General features: G+C 49.2%; 1 protein-coding gene across 7 annotated transcripts in view; it reads left to right on the top strand.

The window, feature by feature from the left end:
* The window catches only part of EVC (EvC ciliary complex subunit 1), an 84,072-nt gene that overhangs the window by 61,124 nt on the left and 3,344 nt on the right, over positions 1 to 19,604 (top strand). For 4 of the 7 annotated variants that reach the window (XM_057706232.1, XM_057706231.1, XM_057706230.1 and 1 more), the window contains 7 exons: positions 3,738 to 3,847; positions 7,092 to 7,302; positions 8,283 to 8,489; positions 11,184 to 11,328; positions 12,792 to 12,903; positions 17,708 to 17,834; positions 18,978 to 19,071. In XM_057706232.1, the coding sequence (XP_057562215.1) occupies positions 3,738 to 3,847; positions 7,092 to 7,302; positions 8,283 to 8,489; positions 11,184 to 11,328; positions 12,792 to 12,903; positions 17,708 to 17,834; positions 18,978 to 19,071 (1,006 nt within the window). Of the gene's footprint in view, positions 1 to 1,498; positions 1,519 to 3,737; positions 3,848 to 4,338; positions 4,440 to 4,656; positions 4,672 to 7,091; positions 7,303 to 8,282; positions 8,490 to 11,183; positions 11,329 to 12,791; positions 12,904 to 17,707; positions 17,835 to 18,977; positions 19,072 to 19,604 lie in introns of those variants that run through there. The other 3 variants (XM_057706234.1, XR_009048815.1, XM_057706236.1) reach the window with 3 other exon arrangements.

Here is a 19,604-nt window from a genome sequence, read left to right as displayed (position 1 = left end):
CTAGTGCTGGCCCACCGGTGGGCATAGCCAGTTCCTGGGGTCTCTGGCTGCAGGGCCCTGGGGATCCTTCCTAGAGTTGGTGTTGGACCACACTGGTGGGCAGGGTAGGGTCCTGGACCAGCTGAAGGCTCTCGGGGGTCCTAAGGCAGTTGGCCTACTGGTGGGTAGGGCTGTGCCTGCCTGGTTAGCTGCGTGGCCTGAGGTGTCCCAGTACTGGTGCTGACAGGCTGGGGCGGTGGGGCTGGATCCCTGCTTTAATAAGCCAGAGGCAGGGTTCTGAAAGGGCCCTTGCCACCACCAGCGTGCTCGCAGTGGGATGAGTTCCCCAGAATGGCTTCTGCCAGCATCTATGCCCCTAGGAGGAGTTCCGGTTTCCTCCTGCCTCTCTGGGAGGCCCTTCCAAGATCAGCAGATGGGTCTGACCCAGGGTTCTTTCAAATTACTACTTCTGCCCTGGGTCCTGGACCTTGTTAGATTTTGTGTGTACCCTTTAAGGACGGGTCTCTGTTTCCCATGGTCCTTCGGCTCTCCTGAAAATAAGCCCCACTGGCCTTCAGAGCCAAACATTCTTGGGGTTCATCTTCCCACTTCAGGACCCCTGGGCTGGGGAGCCTGATGTGGGCCTTGGACCCTTTACTCCTTGGGGAGGACCACTGCAATTGGAATTATTCTCCTGTTTGTGGGTCACCCATCTGGAATTATGAGACTTGACTATACCATGACTTGGCCCCTCCTACCCGTCTCCTTGTGTTCCCTTCTTTATACCTCTAGTTGTAGGTTTTTTCTGCTACTATTCAGGTCTTTCTCATCAATAGTTGCCCTGTAAATAGTTGTAATTTTGATGCACCCATGGGAGGGGGTGAGCTCAGGGTCTTCCTATCCTGCCATCTTGGCCAGTCACTGCTCCAGAGGGAGCATATCATATACCGCTCATTTTTAAGATGCAGATTTCAATACCATTTTAACATCTCTGAAATTGAGATACATCTTAATTTAATTGCCAGTGATTTTTCTCTCTGCATGGTACCTAAAATAACTGCATCTCATAATCACTGGCACATTAGATATGATAAAAGACACTGTGTCACCTTGTGTCATTTCTCTGCTCAAAGCCGCCTTCTCATTTCATGCAGCGTAAAACCCAGAGTCCTCACCATGCCCTACACAGCCCCACAGGTCAGGATCTGGTTACCCTGTGACCTGCTCCCTGTCTCCCCACCTCACCCAACTCCAGCCTTCCTGGCATCCTTGTGTTCCTCCAGCTCCCTGGGTGCTCCTGCCTCACGTATCCTGCTTCAGGTCTTTCTCCCAAAGCCACCTTCACCTTGGGGCCTCCTCTGACCATGCTTTTAAAACTGCAGTGCTCCCCTCCCCCACACCCCATGTTTGCCTCAGGTGTTAACTTTACCACCGGCCCCACCTATAAATCCACCCCTTTTATAGAAGCATGTACCAGGCATACGCTGATTGTTGGTTCCTTTTCCCTTTCTCTCCTTAGTAAATGAAAACTTGAAACAAAGAATAAACGTATTGGAAACCGCAGAATGACTTGGTAGCAATGAACAGGGTCAGTGCTCTAGCCTACAGAAGCAGTGTTTTGCTTCCGAATTTAAACACTTATGAACCTGCACTTGATAATGTTGAAGAGGGTGATGTGACCATTGCAGGCACCGTCTGATCCTATGATCTCTGTCCTCTTGATCATCTTTGGATCCTGTTGCTAGTTTTAGCTGCCTTCTCAAAACGCACACCAAAGAACCCCATGTTCTTAGCGACAATGTTAATTTACCTTTTAGAGAATGTAGACTGTATAGAATTTTCTGGAATGTTCTGGTTTCCCAAGCACTCTGACAGGTTATTGTAGACCCTTCACAAGATGAATCAGAGACTGAACTTAATCACACTCTGGGTAACACAGTGATTTTGTGAGCTTAAGTATAAGTGCGGTGGATCACAAGTCCGGAGAACCGAAGTCCAGGCTGCTTACTCACACCCAGACCTCTGTGCTTTGTCCCTGTTCTGCATGCAGCATGGCCATCTCCAGGAAAAAGCTACAGATGTGGGAAAGCAGAAGAGTCTCCCCTTAGTGACTGAGCCCTTGGTGTCACACAGTCTAGCTGCATGTTTCTAGGCGCATGTTTCTCCCTGTGATGTGAGATAGTCAGGGAGGGGCAGATGGAGCTAGAAAAGATTTGAGCTTTGGCAACAGACAGACTTAGACTTGAGTCTCTGCTCCACTAAAAAGCTGTGTGGCCTTGGACCTCACAGGATTTTCACAAATATAGCCACACTGAAGATGAGCTAACATTCAGAATTACAAAACACACAGGGAGCAGTCCACCATAAGGGAGAGCCAACATATACAGCAAGCACCAAGTTTGGACCACAACAAGCACTGAGAAATTCAGATGAAGAGACTATTAGAGAGCATTTATAAAGGAAGTATGTTTAAACCAATAAAAAAAATAACAGGAGGAATTACTAGCATAAAAACGACATGATGTAAAAAGATGACAGATAAATCACATAGTTTATGAATGAAACTTATAGTCATGAAAATAGAAATTTAATGGATGAGTCAAACAGCAGATTAAATATGGTTGAAGACACATTGTGTAAACTAGGAGATAAAGGTGAGAAAGTGGTCCATAATACGGCACAGAGCGCTAAAGAGGTGGAAAATATGAGAGGTTAGGAGACATGGGAACAGAATGAGAAAGTCCCGGAGGGACTTCCTTAGTCTTGCAGGAATTCTAGAAGGAGAGAATGAAGGAGAGATAAAATTCAAAGTAATAATGAATAAGAAATTTTCAGAAGTGCTGACAGTCATGAATCATAAGATAAAAGAAATGTTGATTAACTTCAGATTTGTGGAGTCAGGAATGTACATTAAAAATTTAAAACCACTGAAGGAATAGAAATAGAATAGGTAGCTTTCAAAGCAGTAGAGGAGAACGGTGATGACATGAAGATGGTCTTCAGAATAAAAGCTACAGGGTGCTGAAAAATAAATCTGACCGATGTTTATCAGCGCTTAATGGAGAAGTTCATAAAGTGTTATTGAAGGGATAAAGTAAGAATTTAGAAAAAGGCCTTGTTCTTGGATAGGAAAACCATTTTGGAAAGACAGTAGTTCTCTACAAATTAATCTATAAATTCAGTCCAATTACAAGAAAATCTTAAAAAAGCTGTTTTCCCAAACTTGATAAACTGATCCTAAAATTCATATGTAAAGAAAAGCAACCAAGAATAGCTAAGACAGTTTTGTACAAGAGAATATGGGAAGACTTGCCCTAGCAGCTATGAAGTCTTCCTATAAGCTACAGGAATTAAAGCGGTGAGGTATTTGTATAGAAATAGACAGATCCACAGAATAAAAGAAAGCCTGAAACAAGATTCATGTATATATGAAAATTATGTCAGACAAGGTGGCATGACAGGCCCATCATAAAAAGATAAATTATCTAATAAATGGTGCTAGGACAATTAGGATCAATTTATCCAGAGAAAATTAGATCCCTTCCTCATGCCACAGAAAATACATATCAAGTGCCTTTAAGATGTACATGCAAATAGGAAAATTTTTAAACTTTAGAAGAAAATATAAGAGAAAAATTTAATTAAATCAAGGGAGAAAGGGATTTTTTAAAAATAAGAAATGAAAGATATGCTCCAACAAAGCAATAATGGATGGAATACACTTGAGTTGATCCCTCTCCCTCTGTCCTGGGGTTTAGGTGTGGATGGAGGAGTACACACTGTCCACTGTGCTGCAGACACACCTGTGGGATGACCAGGAGAGCATCATCCACCGAGTCTTGGGCCAACTTGGCAGCCTCAGTGAAGAGTGAGTACAGCTTTCTGGAGGGTGGGGGCCTGGTGTCCTGTGTGATACTCACTGCTAGCCTCAGTGTCCTCATCTGTAAGGTTAACCATTCCCCAGCCTCCCTTACAGTGTGGTCTTGAGACCAAATTATAAATATAAATGTGAAATAGAGTGATAGCAGAGTGCCATGGATGACAGCTTGGAGTCAGAACTGATGTGAGCACATGACTTAGTTCTTACCTTCAACTTCCTCATTCATAAAATGGAACTAATAATACCTACTTCAAGAGTTGTCTTTCATAGAAACTTTTAAATAGCTTTTGTGAGGTATAATTTACATACATTATTTTATGAGTACAATTCAATGATTTTAGTAAATTTTAAGAGTTCTGCACCTATCACCATGATCCAAATTTAGAACATTTCCATCACCCCAAAAGAGACCACTTGTGCCCATTTTCAGTCATTGCCCATTTTTTAATGAATTTTATATTTTTAATTTTTTTCTATAGTTATTAATGTGGTCTCACATCAAGAAGCAGGTGGATAGCTATATTATTGGATAATACAGGGGAAGCATCAGAAGGAGATGGAAACAAGCAGGGAAAACCTGGTGAGCAATGTTAAGGACAGTAGTGAGCAATGGGGAGATTTGTCTAGCCTCAAAACCAGTGTCTTTTAATAGTACTAATATTTAGACCATTTATGTTTAATGTAAAACTTTATGGTAACATTTGCATTTTTAGTCTATCACCTTACTGCTTGTTTTATGTTTTCCCCACCTATTCTATGTTCCTTTTCCTCTCCTCTCTTGCCTTCTTTTGGATTAGATGTTTTACTATTTTCTATTTTATGTTTCTTTTGGCTTATTAGTTATATATTCTTTTACTATGATTTTAATGGTCCAGAGATTTTGAACTGCATCCTTTATGTGTCAAAATCTGACATACATAATTTTTTCCTTCTTCCAGGACAGTACAAACACCTTAGAATGCCTTAATTCCATGTATTTCTCCCTCACAGATTATGCTTTTCTTACTGGGTATTTTACATCTCTCTATACTTTCAACCCCATGAGATATTATTTTTGGTTTATGCAGTCAATATTCACTTAGATTTACGCTTCTTGTCGCTCTTGATTCTTTCCTCTATCTTTAAGTTTCCATCTAGGAGTATTTTCTTTTACATGAAGATTCTCATTATTTTAGATTTGCTAGTGACAAATTCTCTTAAGTTTTGTTTGTCTGAAAATATCTCATCTTCATTTTTGAGAAATGTTTCCATTGGGTATAGAATCCTAGTTCAGTTCTTATCTTTTAAATACTTTTAAAGATAATCTTTTGTCTTCTGATTTCAATTGTTTCTGGTTACTTTTAAGATTTTCTTTTGTTCTTTGGTTTTCACCAGTTTATTGTAATATGCCTAAGCATGGATGTGGTTTTTTGTGCATCTCTTGTTTGCTCATTTGAAATAAATCTGTGATTTGCTATCTTTCATCAGTTTTTGAAAATTTTGAGCCTCTATCTCTTTAAATATTCCTTCTGCCTATTCTCTCCCTATTCTTCCTGAGGCTCCAATTACACATTTATTAGATTTTTTCATCTTATGTCATTTGTCTCTTAGATGCTATTCTATATTTTTGTTCCCTGCGGTTCAATCTAGATACTTATTTTGAACTATCTTCCAGTTCACACTCCCTTCAGCTGTGTCTTATCTGCTGTTATATCCATCTACTGAATTCTTAATGTTGGTTACTATGTTTTCAGTTCTAAAATTTCCATTTTATTTTTGTCGTAGTTTCCAGTTATCTGCTAAAATTCACCTTATCGTTTAATTTCCTAAACATATTCATCATAGCTGATTATTCTAACATCCAATATCTTGTGGGTATGTTTCTGTTATCCATTGTTTCCCTTTACATTTGGACAATTCTTATCTGTTTGCAAGTCTGGTTATTTTATTGAATGGTGGACAGTGTTATTAAAAATTGTAGAGATAATTTAAGACTTTGAATGATGGGATCTTCCTCCAGAATGGATTTATCTTACTTCTATCAGGGATTTCAGAAAGTGGCAGATAAACCACTCCATTTGCGAATTTAGCTGATTCAAAATTAGGTGTTTACAAGGGATGATTCCTTTTTCTTAGGATGGGGCCCCCAACTGGAAGCCTGAAGTGTTTGCCAGGCCTCTCCTCCTTGGGAAACTGACTGACAGTGCTCTGTTCAACTTTTCAGGCTCTCAGAAAATACATCAAGTTAACCAAATGTCGAGCCTCTCTGGTAGACCAAGGTTTTCTACTTGACTCGTTGGGATAGGAACTCAAAAATAGCTCATGATTTCAGCTTTGGATGCATTAATTTTGAGAGTTACATAAGAAATTTGAGTGGATATGTACTGAAGGCAGTTGCATATATACACCTGAAACTTGGGGCAGAATGTGATAAAGTTAAAAATATTAATAAAAGAACAGTATATAACCACCACAGAATATAAGCACCACATCTAAGAGGATAGGCAGGCAGCAGGGGATGGGATAATTCCAACCTACTGCCTCTATAAAGGCTCCCTGTGGGGCATGACTATGTGAGGTATTTCTTGGTAGGTCAATGTATTAGGATTCTCCAGAGAAACAGAACCTATAGATACAGATATAGATAGATATAGATATATAGATATAGATGCTATAGATATAGATGCTATGGATGTAGGTGCTATAGATATAGATATAGTTGCTGTGGACATAGATACAGATATAGAGAGAGAAGCTGAGAAGTCCCAAGATCTGCAGCTGACACGCTGGAGACTCAGGAGAACCAATATGTAGTTTCAGTCTCAAGTCCAAAGGCCTGAGAACCAGGAGGGCTAATGGTGTAAGATCCAGTCTGAAGGCCAGCAGTCTCAAGATCCAGGAAAAGCCAGTGTTTCAGTTTGAGTCCAAAGATGAGAAACCTATGTCCCACTCAAAGAAATCAGGCAGGAGGAGTTCCCTCTTACTCGTGGGTAAGTCAAGCTTTTCTTCTCTTTAGACCGTCAACTGATTGGATGAGGCCCACCCACATTAGGGAGGACAATCTGCTTTACACAGTCTCCCGATTCAAATGTTAATCTCCTCCAGAAACACCCTCAGAGAAACTCTCAGAATGATGTTTGACCACATGTCCAAGCACCCCATGGCCCAGTCAAGCTGACATATAAAACTAACCATCACACTCAATGAAGCCAAGAATATTGACCCCTCAGCCCCCTACCCGCTTTCTCCAAAGGTCCACACAATGCATCCTGCAGGGGCATGACCTGCTCCTGCGCTCAGCTCTCCGGAGGCTGGCTCTCCGCGGCAGCGCCATCACCACCCTGACCCAGATGAGACTGTCGGGGAAGAAGAGCCTTCTCCAGGAGCTGCGTGAGCAGCACGCCCTGGAGCAGGGCTCCTCGCAGTGTCTAGATGAGCATCAGTGGCAGCTGCTCAGAGCCTTGGTAAGACCGTGCGTCCGCCCCCCGCCCATCCCAGACAGGAGTGCTGCTTCCTCTGCTTCCTGGTTCCAGCCCGGTTTAGCCAAAACCCCAATCCTGCCCCAGCATTGTTGTGGGGTGGGGACAATGACACTTCCCCTGTAGGGGGACACCCAGTATGCCCAAAGTTTCTGGTGTACATTATAATGAGAATTGTACTAAAAACGCACATGAAATCAGAGCACGGATGGGTACAGTCGTCATCAGAGGTTGGGAGAAAAGGGCTCTGTAGCCCGTTTTAAGGTTTTAACAAATCACAAGAAAGACTTTGTAAATTGCAGGGCTGGGATTTAAACTCAAGCAAGCTGACCCCAGGTCTCATGTAGCCACTGAGCTATAGGAGCAGCTGATGTTTTTTGACCCATTAGTGAGGGACAAGCTCACAGTCTCTTTTGCTCAGCCCAGGAGGCTTGGTGGGAAGCAGGAAGGACTTGCTGCCCTACCTCTGACTCCTCCACCTCCTTCTCCAGCTCCTTATTTCCTTCAAGGAAAGGAATCCCCATAGGCCCTGTGTTGGCCTCCATGATGTCCCAGACTACTTAAGACTCAGATGTGACTTCAGAACCTGCTCTTCTGTGTGACTTACAGAAAGTTACTTAGCGTCTCTGAGCCTCTGTGTCCTCATCACTCCCGGTGTTCAGACCTCACGGTGTTTGGGATGAATGAGGAAGTGCTTGTATATGTGAGAAGCCACAGATGGCACTGGGCACATAGTTGGTGCTCAGTAAATGCCTTGGGGGGATCTTCAAGATACCCAGGCTTATCAAGTGTGTATTGGTTTTTGCAAGCCCAGTAGTCCCCACTTTCTACCCCTTCTCCATCCCTCCTCCAATCTTCCTGGGACCCCGGGCAGGGCCGTCCCCACATCCTGGTCCTGGTCCTGACCAGAGCATCTGTGCAGGGCAGCTGTGGGGCTCCAACGTCTCCTCGCCTGTCCTTTTCAGGAGGCGCGTGCCCTGGAGGAGGCGGGCAGGCTGGAGGAGGAGGCGCAGCAGACGCGGCTGCAGCTTCAGCAGCAGCTCCTGGCCGAGGCCCAGGAAGTCAGGCAGCTCCTGCAGCAGCACACAGAGCGGGCCATTGGGCAGGCGCTGCTGGGCCACGTGCGCAACGTGGCCTCCAAGAGCCGGGCCAAGGACAGGGATGACTTCAAGGTGCGAGGCCACTCCGTCCCCAGGGAGCCCAAGGGACAGGAGACTTTGGGGTGGGGGTGGCGGGGGCGGACAAGAGGAAGGATGTGGGCAGAGCAGCATTTGGGGCCTGCCCAGGAGCTTCTGGCCTTGCAGAGCTTACCTGCCTCCTCTGAACCTCCTTCTCCTCACCTGTAAGAGGGAAGGCCTCCTCCGGGGAGCGGGGAGGACTTTCTGCCTGCTGCCTGGCCCCACGTCACATCCTTCGGTGCTTGCAGCAGCTCCAAACGGGACGTGGTTTCACCCAGAGCCGCGCAGCTGGTCAGTGGCAGACGCAGGATTCAAACCCAAGCCCCTCTCCCAGGGAGAGACGCGGACTCTCCCTGCCCCTGGCCGCCTCTGCGGAGACCTGAGGGTCGGTGGAGTTGGCCCTGACAGCTGAGCCATGCAGCTAAAATCAGTCTGACTCTAATGAGCAGTGGTTTACTTCTTGTACTGACAGTGACGACAAACCGCAGGGATGAAAGTAGCCTAAGTAAGAAGTGACCTGAGCGTTGCCCTTCTAAGTCTGCAGGAGGGCTTTGTCGGCCTCATCTCACTGGGCTGTCACCACAGCCCTTGCACAGAAAGGATAATTTTTCTTCCCATCGTTCAGGTGGGAAGACTGAGGCTTATCATTGGGCAAAAGACGTGTCTAAAGCCTCCAGCCTTAGTGGCTGGGACTGGAGGCTGGCCTTGCCCCACGTGCCCAGAGCATGCTTGGCCTCTCCTTGGCTGCCTTCTCCCTCGAGCCATAAGAAAAGGCAGGACACCCCACATGCTGCAGACCGCGGCGGAGAGAGTCCACAGCTGGCACCCGTGTGAGCTATTGCACGTCTGCAGCTGGCAGTTGACATCCCACATGGGGATGTGCCAGGACACTTTCGGGCACCTTCCGTGAGTCCTTTCATTTACGTAAAGTTTCTTTATCTGTGCAGGAAAGAGGTTGGACCCACATTTCGGAGACACCCCGTCTCATTCCAAATCTCTTGCATCTGCTGCACACCCCCCAGACATCAGGGCTAGAGACGCTGCACAGGTCTCTTCCTTCGCCTAAAATTCTGCAGGTCTGACCTAATCAGTGGTCGTTACATGAAAACAGAACGAAGTATGAGTTTGACATATTTTGTCCTCACCTTCCCCAAGGGACTCTGATTTAGGATTACATAATGATGAATGCCCTTCCCCCCGCCCCCAATACACACACCCACCAGAAAGAACATGGGCTCAGTATCTGAAAGGATGTTCATTTACTGGACCTCCGTTCACAGGGCTCCTTGGCCTCAGGACCTGCGGCAGGTGCTGGAAAAGAGAGTAGCCAGGTGGCAGCGTTCCTGCCTTCAAGGAGCTTTCGATCTACTGGGAAAGGACACACTAAGTCTTGAGAAGTTTTGCTGAAGCAGAGCTGAGACAAAGACAGTGCCTGAGGAGGATCAAGAGAGGGCTGAAAAGTTGGAGATTCTAGAGCAAATGTGTTTGCTGATTCGAATGGTACACCAGCCCGAAATACTGATGGGGAGGAGAGGAGAGTGTCCAGGGCTGAGGCCCTGGAGAGGGGACCAGAGGTGGGATGCAGAGGGGTGTGTGCAGGTGGGTTTGCTGACTTGAGAGGGGAGAAGAGGGACTTCCTGTCTCCTGCCTTCCATGTGCTAAGTGAAATTCAAGGAAGGCCACTGGCCATCAGTGGAAGCTCCTGACAGGAAGTGCAAGGCCAGAGCCCAGAGTCCTCGGGGGGTGGAGTCAGATGTGGGTGACTGACAGAGAAGGAGAGAGAATGGGCCGCAGTAAGGGAGGAGCTGGGCCCAGGAGTGAGAAGCCGGGCTCTCACCTGCTCTGCACCTGGAGCTGCCACCTCCCTCACCTCCATAGCTTCCATCCACACCTGCAAATCAGGGAACATTGCTCAGGCCTTGGAACATTACCAATCACTCAATGATAATAAATAAATGGGTCTTTTTTTCTTGCCCAACACTTGGAACCATTTGATAAATATTTGTTGAAATGGGGGACTCTTGAACCTGACTTTTACCCATCATCTTATGAAGGAAAAGATGGTGACTTTGCCAGTGCACAACCAGCATGTCCTTGGTGATGGGATATCTCAGCATCTCTTCTCTGTTCTGCTTTGGTTATGAAGGTGTATCATTGAGGAATGCATGTAACTGCAAGTGACAAAAATAAATAGAAGTTACTGATCTCACAAAACAAGAAGTGTGGAGGTAGGTGGTTCCAGGCTGGCACAGAGGCTCTGTGATGTGACCAAGGACCAGGCTGTCTCTTTCTGATCCATCATTCTTGGTATTGGTTTGTCGCCTCATAGTCTCAAAATGGCCACTGCCACTCCAGACATCATGTCTGCATTCCAGGCAGGAAGAGGGAAACAACAAAGTCTTTCACCCCCACCAAAGCTTTGCCTTAATGTTAGAAAAGGACAGGCCCTTAGCAGACTTTCCTTAATATTTCATCTCATTGGCCAGAACTGGGTCATACAGCCAGCCTCAAACCATCCCTGACAAAGGAAAATAAAATTATCAGAACTGATTTAAACCAGCCACGTTCTCTCTGCCTGCTCCTGACCAGCCAAGTTTGGGAGTGGATGGAATGTGGGAGCCAGGACCGTGTCAGTCACAGCTGGCTCCGTGTGTGTCCTCTGCTGAGACTTGTCCCTCCTGCCCACAGAGAACACTGATGGAGGCGGCTGTGGAGAGCGTCTACGTCACCAGCACTGGCGTCGACCGGCTCGTGAACGCATATTACCAGCAGATCGGGAGGGCCATGCAGGACCACGAGGAGAGAAAGCTGCAGCATCTGAAGACCCTACAGGGTATGGTACCCTTCCGTGGGAAAGCCCTGCCAGCAACAAGCCAAACATGCTCTTAGGTGGGGACAGGGCAAGATGTCAGGTTTTTCAAAATTTATCCTGGGGGATTTAATTTTTTTAAGTAGGTGAGTCAGGATAACGACAGGACAGTGAGATGGAGTTAGGGTCAGGCCACTATCTGTGACATATGTCATCAGGTCCCTACTTAAAGGTGACATAGGTTTGGCTCTGGGCTTCCTGGTGGCCAGAGAGATTGAAATTCCCTCAATTAAAGCTGTCACAGTGACCATGAGTAAAAACAGGCCCATAAATGTGCCTGAGATCCAGACAGTTTTCCCCTGTGGGCTCTCGTAAGAAGCCACCTAGGGGATGGAGTGGACGAGATCCCCAGGGTCAGCAAGAACGTGGTGTGGTGATAGACAAAAGCCAGTTCCTTAAAGCCTGTTCTTGTAACATCCCTCCCCACAGCCAAGGCTTCAGAACAAAGTGGAATCCCATGTTCTCTGATGGATGTTTCCTGGACTGTCCTAGATCCCTAGACAAAGGACCGGCAGCGGGTCCTGGGGGCAGGTCTTCTGTGAATATTATTTTTCTCAATAAACTCAGCTGCCACTTTTCTCTTCCCTTTGCCCTGGGGAATTTGAGCCCTACATTCAAACAAAATCTGGGACATGCCCGGAAACCTGCCAGCTGGCTACAGAGCCTTCCTGATGGTTTTCCAAAATAAGGGTTGGTCTCCTTCAGCAGGAGACAGACAAGATTGATCGCCTCTTCAGAATGTTCAGGAACCAGGGCATTCACACCCCCTCTCTAGACCTCGGTTTCCCCATCTGTAGGGCTAGGGTTGGGCTCACCCTTCGTGCATCCTCTCACTATGACCATGGTCCAGTAAATAGGCACTTAATTCAGATTGCGGTAAGAATCCAGTAGAAAATAATTTTAGTCTTCACCATCTGTTCCAAAATATACCGTTGTTTTCTTTTTTTTTAAAAAAAAAGAAAGAAGTGGGTTCTGATATGCGGACCAGTGCACCTCCGTCTCAGAGGCCAAACCTCCCAGCTCCTTGGAAGGCACCCATGTCTATAGGGCTAACTGCACCCCTACAGCTCTGCTTGTTGAATAGTTTTTCCTTCCTGGTGTGGATTTTGATCCATTTGTGGTGGGTCTTTCGTGTTAACTCTTTCCTACTCGACTCCCCTTTCTCCTGATACTTACAAGAAAGCCGGGCCTGAGTGGTTGCAGGGAGAGCCGGGTACTGCCCACCTGGGTGCGCGGGGTGTGATGGAAACCGCTGCATCCTCACACACACGAAGCCCTTCCCGGGGTGAACTGTGGGGCTGGTAAAAGGCATACCTGGGAGCAGGTGTGTCTGCTGGTCCCTGCACCCCAGCGCCTGGGCCAGACCTCGCAGCATCAGTCCTTCAAACATGCACCTTGACCGCTGTGTGTGTCACCATTTGGTCTAGGGGAGAGGATGGAAAATTTCAAGCTGCGGGGAAAGCAAGAACTCGGCGATCCTTCGTCAGGGGCCAAGATGGCAGGTGGAGCTCAGGAAGCCTCTGGAGCTGTGCACCATAGGTGAGGCCTCACTGCCGTCTGCGTGTCCCCACGTGGGCGGTCCCGGTCCCTGTGTGTCGCACGTGTCTCCGTTACACTCTCAGCAGCTGACCTCCTACACATTTGCCTGTGGTCCTGGGTCTCCTCTGCCTCCCTGACCTGCGTGGAAGCCCATGAGCCCTTGTCCGGCTTCCCCCCTACATGCGGCCCCTGGAAGGGACCTGGCTCGAGGGCACAAGTCAGGGTGTGATGGGGGCTTCCTTTCCAGGTCTGAGTGGTCTTCACAGCCCTGTACTGGCACCTCCTTTCTGATCCGTGCTTAGGGTTCCCCCAGAAGCAGACCCTGGGGGGCAGGTGAGCCCAGGAAGCACAGTGAGGGAGCAGGGGAGGGAGGACGCAGGCTGTTTCCTGCTGCTGCCGTAACACCACCAACCACGAATTACACACTGTGTTATCTCGGGGACCCTCACGTTGGAGGTCGGGAGGGCGCTGCTGGTTTCTGTGGGCCTCACAGGCCGAAATCAAAGTGTCACTGGCTGGGCTCTCACTGGAGGCACTGGAAGCTTCCAGGCTTGTTCAGGTGTTGGCAGAATCCAGTTCCTTGTGGAACAGAGGTCTCGTTTCCTCGTGGCTATCGGCTGGGCCCCCCGACCTCCCATCGGCCACTCTCTGATCCTTGCACATGGCCCCTGCATCTCGGAGCATGAAGTCCTGCCTTCACTTGGAATCTCTCCTGATGCATCTCTCGGACCCCAGCTGGAGAAACTTCTCTGCTTTTACGGGCTCTGGTGATTGAGACCCACCAAGGTTATCCAAGCGAATCTCCGAATTTAAAGCGGTCACCTTAATCACACCTGCAAAGTCCCAATTGCCACGTAACGTAACATCTTCACACATTCCAGGGGTTAGGGCGTGGACACCTTTGGGGGCCGCTGAGTGGCCTACCATCCGGGAGAAAAGCCAATAAGGCCTGTGATAATGAGGGGTTTCCATGGCAACTGAGGCCCAGCCCCAGTCTGGACCTTCTGAGAGACTGTGTAGAACTCAACTTCCAATTACACCAGCAAGGGGCAAGGAAAACAGGGGATTTGTCTACCAACCCCCTTCCACATTGGTAAGAGTCTGCCCTGTAGGTGTTAACTTTCCAGCCTTCCCAGGCATCCCTGTCCTGGCCAAGCCCCCCGCCCCCTCCATGGCCGGAGGAAGCCCTGAGACCTGGTCGCAGGAGCTTGTGGTTGCAGAAGCCGTCGGTGCGTGTGGAGACTGCCCGCTGAAGGGGAGCCGGCCCCCAGGTAGGCTGAGGGGATGTGGGCTCAGCACCGACAAGTCCCTGTAAGCACATACGTAGGTCCTGAGCTAGGCACGGGGGACAGTGCCTCCCACCTAGGAGCTCACAGCCTGCCGGGAGAGATGGAGAAGTAAAGAGATGGCAGTAAGTCGGCGCAGGCACTATGATGAGGGAAGGGGGCACTGCAGGGGCGGGGGCTCCCTGGTCTAAGGAGAGGCATCCCGCCAGCTGGAAGCAGCAGCAGGACTACTGCTCTGCAGGGTGGAGGAGAGTAGGTCCATGTCACGCCATGAGTGAATCCCAGCCAGCCCTCATCTGATGCTCTTGTAGGAAACAGGAACCACAGCATCCCCCAGGTCAGAGTGAGTCCAGCATCCCCTCCATAAATCCTCTGGCCATTAACAGTGGTCAGTAAATGCCCTGCCGTTGAGTTGAGGCTGGGACTTGCTCTGACTGTCGGATACCCATCAAACAGCCGTCCAGCGGTTCTCAGATCTGGGGGACATCCATCTCACTCAGCTTTCTGCTGAACATACAGGGCCACTCCACACCTGGAGACCCAGACTCAGGGATTTTGAAGGGGTCCCATGCACCTGAATTGCTAACACACTCCAGGGATTCTGACAGGTGTGGTCGAAGGGCTCCACTTTGACCCCAGAGACCCAAGGAGGGGGCTTCAGCCGCCATCTGGTCCCACCCCACTGGGTGTATGGAAGATACAAGCAAAGCCCAGTGAGGGTGCAGGTGCATGACCCAGTCTCACTGATTTAGAGGCTCCTATATGGCCATTGATGCCCTTCCCTCCATGCCCATCTCCTTGAGTTCATAAGTGCAGTTTCTGGTGAAAGTCAGCCAGCACTCCTAGGGACAGAGCAGTGCGGTGACGACAGATACTGACTTTAAAAAATGCTACGAGAATAAGCACAATTCTCAGTCAGATGGTAAATTTCAAACTGCATCTCTGGCGAGGGGTGGGATTCTGAGTGCACGTGCCTAGGGATACCAGGTGACGTGGTGGGAGCCCCTCCCGTCAGCCACATACTGGCTGGGTCCCTTCACACCTTGAGCCCCGGGTTCCCCATCTGTAAAGTGGGGTTGCAGTAGCACCTACATCACGGATGTATAACTGTGCAGATGAGCCACATAAAGCCTGCAAACTGCCCACACAAGGCCAGCATGTGGCCAGGACGCTGGTGTCCGTCACTGCCGTCAGCACTGTCATTGCCCAGACATCAGCACTGCGCATGGTGCCATGTGAGCCTCAAACAGTTCTGGAATTAGAGCCCTTTCAGAATGGATGTTTTTTTTAAATATCCATTTCCATTGTCAAATCTGAGTCCAAACACAAGGAGTCTGTGAGCTTATCCACTCATGACTCAGACCCTACAGCCAGGCTGTTCCCTTCCTCCAGGAGGTGCCAGGGGTCAGCCGCCCTGAAGGGGCTCCTGCTCCCGAGCTCGGTCACCACCTGCTGTCCCAGCACAGCCTCTGTCCCCTGTGGGCTCTCTGGTCTGGGGTCCTTCACTCTCCTCCTGGCTTAGAACTGCAGCCTCTGACCAGACTCATGTTCATCCTTTCTGCTTCCTGCACTGCAACCAGGGCGTCGCATAAAACACAGGTGGCCCATGTCTCAGATTATCCTGGACCCTTGCGTGGCACCCCAGGCCTTGAGGGTGGAGCCCCTCCCCCAGCCGGGGCACACAGGCCCTTCCTGGGCAGTCCTGTCCCTTCTCTGCCTTCCCAAGAGCCGGGTCCATGGGGGAGGCCAGACAAGCCAGCAGGATGGCAGTCAAGAGTGACCACGACTGGAGACAGAGTGGGTATGGGGTGGTGTCTGCTCACAGAAATGAGCCAACTAACCTCTATAGTGGGCTGAACAGGGGACCCCAAAAGATACGTCCATGTTCTAATCCCTGAACCTATACAGGTGACCTTATTTGGAAAAAGGATCTTTGCCGGTCATTTATTTTAAAGATCTTGAGAGGAGGAGAGGAGGACATCTCCCTGGGTTATCCCCGTGAGTCCTAAATCCAACAGCAAGGGAAGCAGAGGGACATTTGACCACACACAGAGAAGATGATGTGCTGACAGAGGCAGAGACAGATGCAGCCACAAGCCAAGGGGTGCCGGCAGCCACCAGAAAAGGCAAGGAACAGGTTCACCTCTAGAACCTCCAGAAGGAGCACAGGCCTGTTGACTCTTTGACTGAAGATTTCTGGGCTCTTCTGTATGAGGACAGATTTCTGTTGTTTTAAGCGCCCTAGCTTGTGGTCATTTGTTAGAGGAACCCCAGGAAAGTAATGCATCCTCTTTGAGGGTGCGAGAGAGACCACACTGCTGAGCACTGACCTCAGCTGTATCACAATTATTTGTTCAATAGCTATCCCTCTCCCCAGCTCAACATGGGGCCCCATGAGGGCAGAGACTATGAGTCTCTTATTCACAGCTGTGTCTTCAAAACCCAGCGTAGCACCTGGAAGTTCAGAAATACTTTTATGAATAGACAAATGAGTGAATAGATGGATGGATGATGGATGATGGGGTCTTGTAGGATGAATAGGAGTTTGCCAGACAAAGACAATGAAGAGGGGAAAGGTATTACTTAAAGAAGGAAGAGCAGAAGCAAAAGCAGGTGGAATTTTGTGTCTTCAGATACACTCCTTAGACAGCTGCCTGTTGATGCTAAAAGTGACTTCTGCCTTTACAAATTCAGCCGTTTTCAGAAAATCAACCACAAGATTGAAAAGAAGGCAGAGAACAATTATGGAAATAGGGTGGGTGGCATTGAATGTTCCTGTTTGCTGAGGACTAGAGGAAGTTCAGCTGAGGAGGGGAGGTATTAAAAGCAGGAGGGAACAAGTCTCTGCTCCTGAAAGGAAGGTGGGGGAGGCTCTTGCCAGGTCAGGGACCCTGCTTCAGCCCCAGCTCTGTCCCAGCTGCCGTATTCAGGATTTCTCAGACTCTGCATCCTAGGAAATCAGTCTTCTGTTTTATAATGGAAGAGCTAGGGCAATTCTGAAATTTTAAATAAAGATGGGCCCTTTCAGGGGACCATCTCTGCCACCCCGCCACACCCTGGGGTGAAAATGATTTTTTAATATGAAGATGCCACTTGCTGCCCAACCACTTTGCAGTTGTGAGACCTCAGGGTCACCACTGGCCCTCTGAACTTCTGCCGAGCTTCTCTCCTCTCTGTCCTGCTGATGTCTCCAAGCCACCCTGAAGATCAAGTGAAAAATGTGTGTGTTGTAGACTCTGTAAATTCTCAAGTGTTAGTCAGATGGCGTCTGCTCTTCTGATGAGTCAGCTGCTGGTAGAGGGAGTCGAGCTGCATCCGCGGGGCATGTGGCTGCAGTATATCATGCCGGTGATGGCTGTTCTTCTCTCCTGGCTTCCAGGGCTCAAGGACGGCTATCAGTCACTAATTCCCACGACTCAGCAGGCCCTGGGGAGACGTTCGCCCTGGGGAGATGTTCGCCCTGGGTCTGATGAGCCTGCCAGAAGGGCAGCACTGAAGGTCTTCGTTCCTTCCTCCAGGATGTTGGCGCAGCAGAAAAAGTTCCTGGCCCAGTTCACGGTGCACCAGCAGACCCGCCGGGATGCGCGGAAGCAGAAGGCGAGGGTCATGGACCATCTGGAAGCCCAGCTTGAGACCCAGCTACAGGTACAATTTATGAAAACGGGCCTTTGCAAAGTGGGCAGTGGTTTACAGGGCAGTGGAAGTAGTAAAAGGCCAAGCTTGTGATCACAGGTCAGCACTGGAGCCTTGGTGAGGACCATGTGCCCTGCTCGGGACCCCCTCGGCCCCCACTAGTCTCACGGCTGATGACACATCAGCCTCGCCGCTCGACTGTGAACTTCGATTCCCCCAGGCCTGCAGCCCCCAGCTCGGGGCCAAGGCCCTGACCACTCATCAGCTTTGTCTGTTGAGCTGAAAGGAATGAGTGTCTCCCTGTGTGTGAATCACCACCATGTGGGCCTCTTGGTGTCAGGGCAAATGTCAGCATCATTCAGGCAGTGCTGCTGTGACAGAAGCTTGCACTTTCTCTAGAACATACGGGAAGCTCAGCTTTCGTGATATCCTGTGGATATTCCATCCCAGAAAAATCTCGTCAGCATGAGATTGTAAGATGCGGCTTTAACGCAAAGTGGCTGCCTTTAAAAAAAAAATCAAATCTTTCAGAATGGAAGCGCTGAGTGGGGTGTTAGCTCCATCTGAGTGTTCACCACCCCTGTGACAGTGACATCTGGGACAATGATGAGAAAGATGTTAGTGGTGGCTAATATCTATTCCTTGAGGATCTCTTGTCACTGAGCAGATCACTGAGCAGATAGCTTTACCCTCCTCCAACAGCCAAGGAGCAGGTTACTCCCAGTATCCCAGTTATAGGTGGGGAAATTGAGGCCCCAAGAGGTAAGTCGCCTCCCAGTGCCCTACAGTTAATAAGCCCTGGAGTCCAGGGCTGGCTGTTAGTCAACGGTGTTGGCAGTTGAGGACTCCGACTCGAGTCAGGCTGGGGTGGGCTTGATCCTGGTTCTGCTGCCCTCTCCGAGCCCCTCGCACCTCAGTGTCCTCATCTGTAAAGTGCGGTCCACGGCCGGTGTGCGCAAGGACGGATGGCTAGCTCCCCCTGCATCACACGTGCCTCGCCTGCTCCTGGCCTCTCTGGATGCTTTTTGGAGAGTCCTCCACTTGGGGATGCGGTCCTGTCCCCACTCTCAGAGTGTCACCTCATTCTGATGGAAGGGGATTTAGAGGCGAGCAGGGCAGAGGGAGGCCCAGCTGACCCTCTCTCTCCTCATCCAGGAAGCTGAGCAGAGCTTCATCTCAGAGCTGGCGGCGTTGGCCCGGGTGCCCCTTGCTGAAAGCAAACCGTTTTCAAATAAGCGTGGGCTGTCAGGTGAGTCGTAGAAGGTGATGTCCTGCAGGCTCTCTGGGCTGGGAGTCTAGGTTCTAGCCCCAGGTCTGCCTCTAACTGGTGTGTGGCCCCAGGCACCACACTTAGCATCTCTGGGCTTTTGTGTCCTGTCTGTAGATGAGCAGGCTCGGCTAGGATGCCGCTGTGTCCCCTGGCCCTCCAAAGTGCAATAATTCCCATTCCTGGGTCTGCCGCTCAGCAGCTGACTCTCATCTCTGCTTCCCCGTCTGTAAAAGGGGAATAATTAGCCCTTCTCCCTCGGCCAGTGGGAACGTCAGTGACATCACAGGATGTTGTAGCCTCTAACAGGATAGCGAGGGGAAGGTGTGTAAAGTCATGGAGGGCCATTAAAATGAAAGCTACGGTAGTGGACCTGTGTTCTCAGGTTCTTACTGCTTTGGAAGGCTGCCAGTGTGCTGGGTGTGGTAGAAACACAGCAGGAGCCTGGCCACTGAGTTTGAAACCCAGCTCCACCACCTCCCGAATCCCAGCTCCACCACCTCCCGGCCATATGG

This window comes from Hippopotamus amphibius, chromosome 13, assembly GCF_030028045.1.
Source record: "Hippopotamus amphibius kiboko isolate mHipAmp2 chromosome 13, mHipAmp2.hap2, whole genome shotgun sequence".
Lineage (NCBI taxonomy): Eukaryota > Metazoa > Chordata > Mammalia > Artiodactyla > Hippopotamidae > Hippopotamus > Hippopotamus amphibius.
This window is presented reverse-complemented; position numbering and strand designations above follow the sequence as displayed.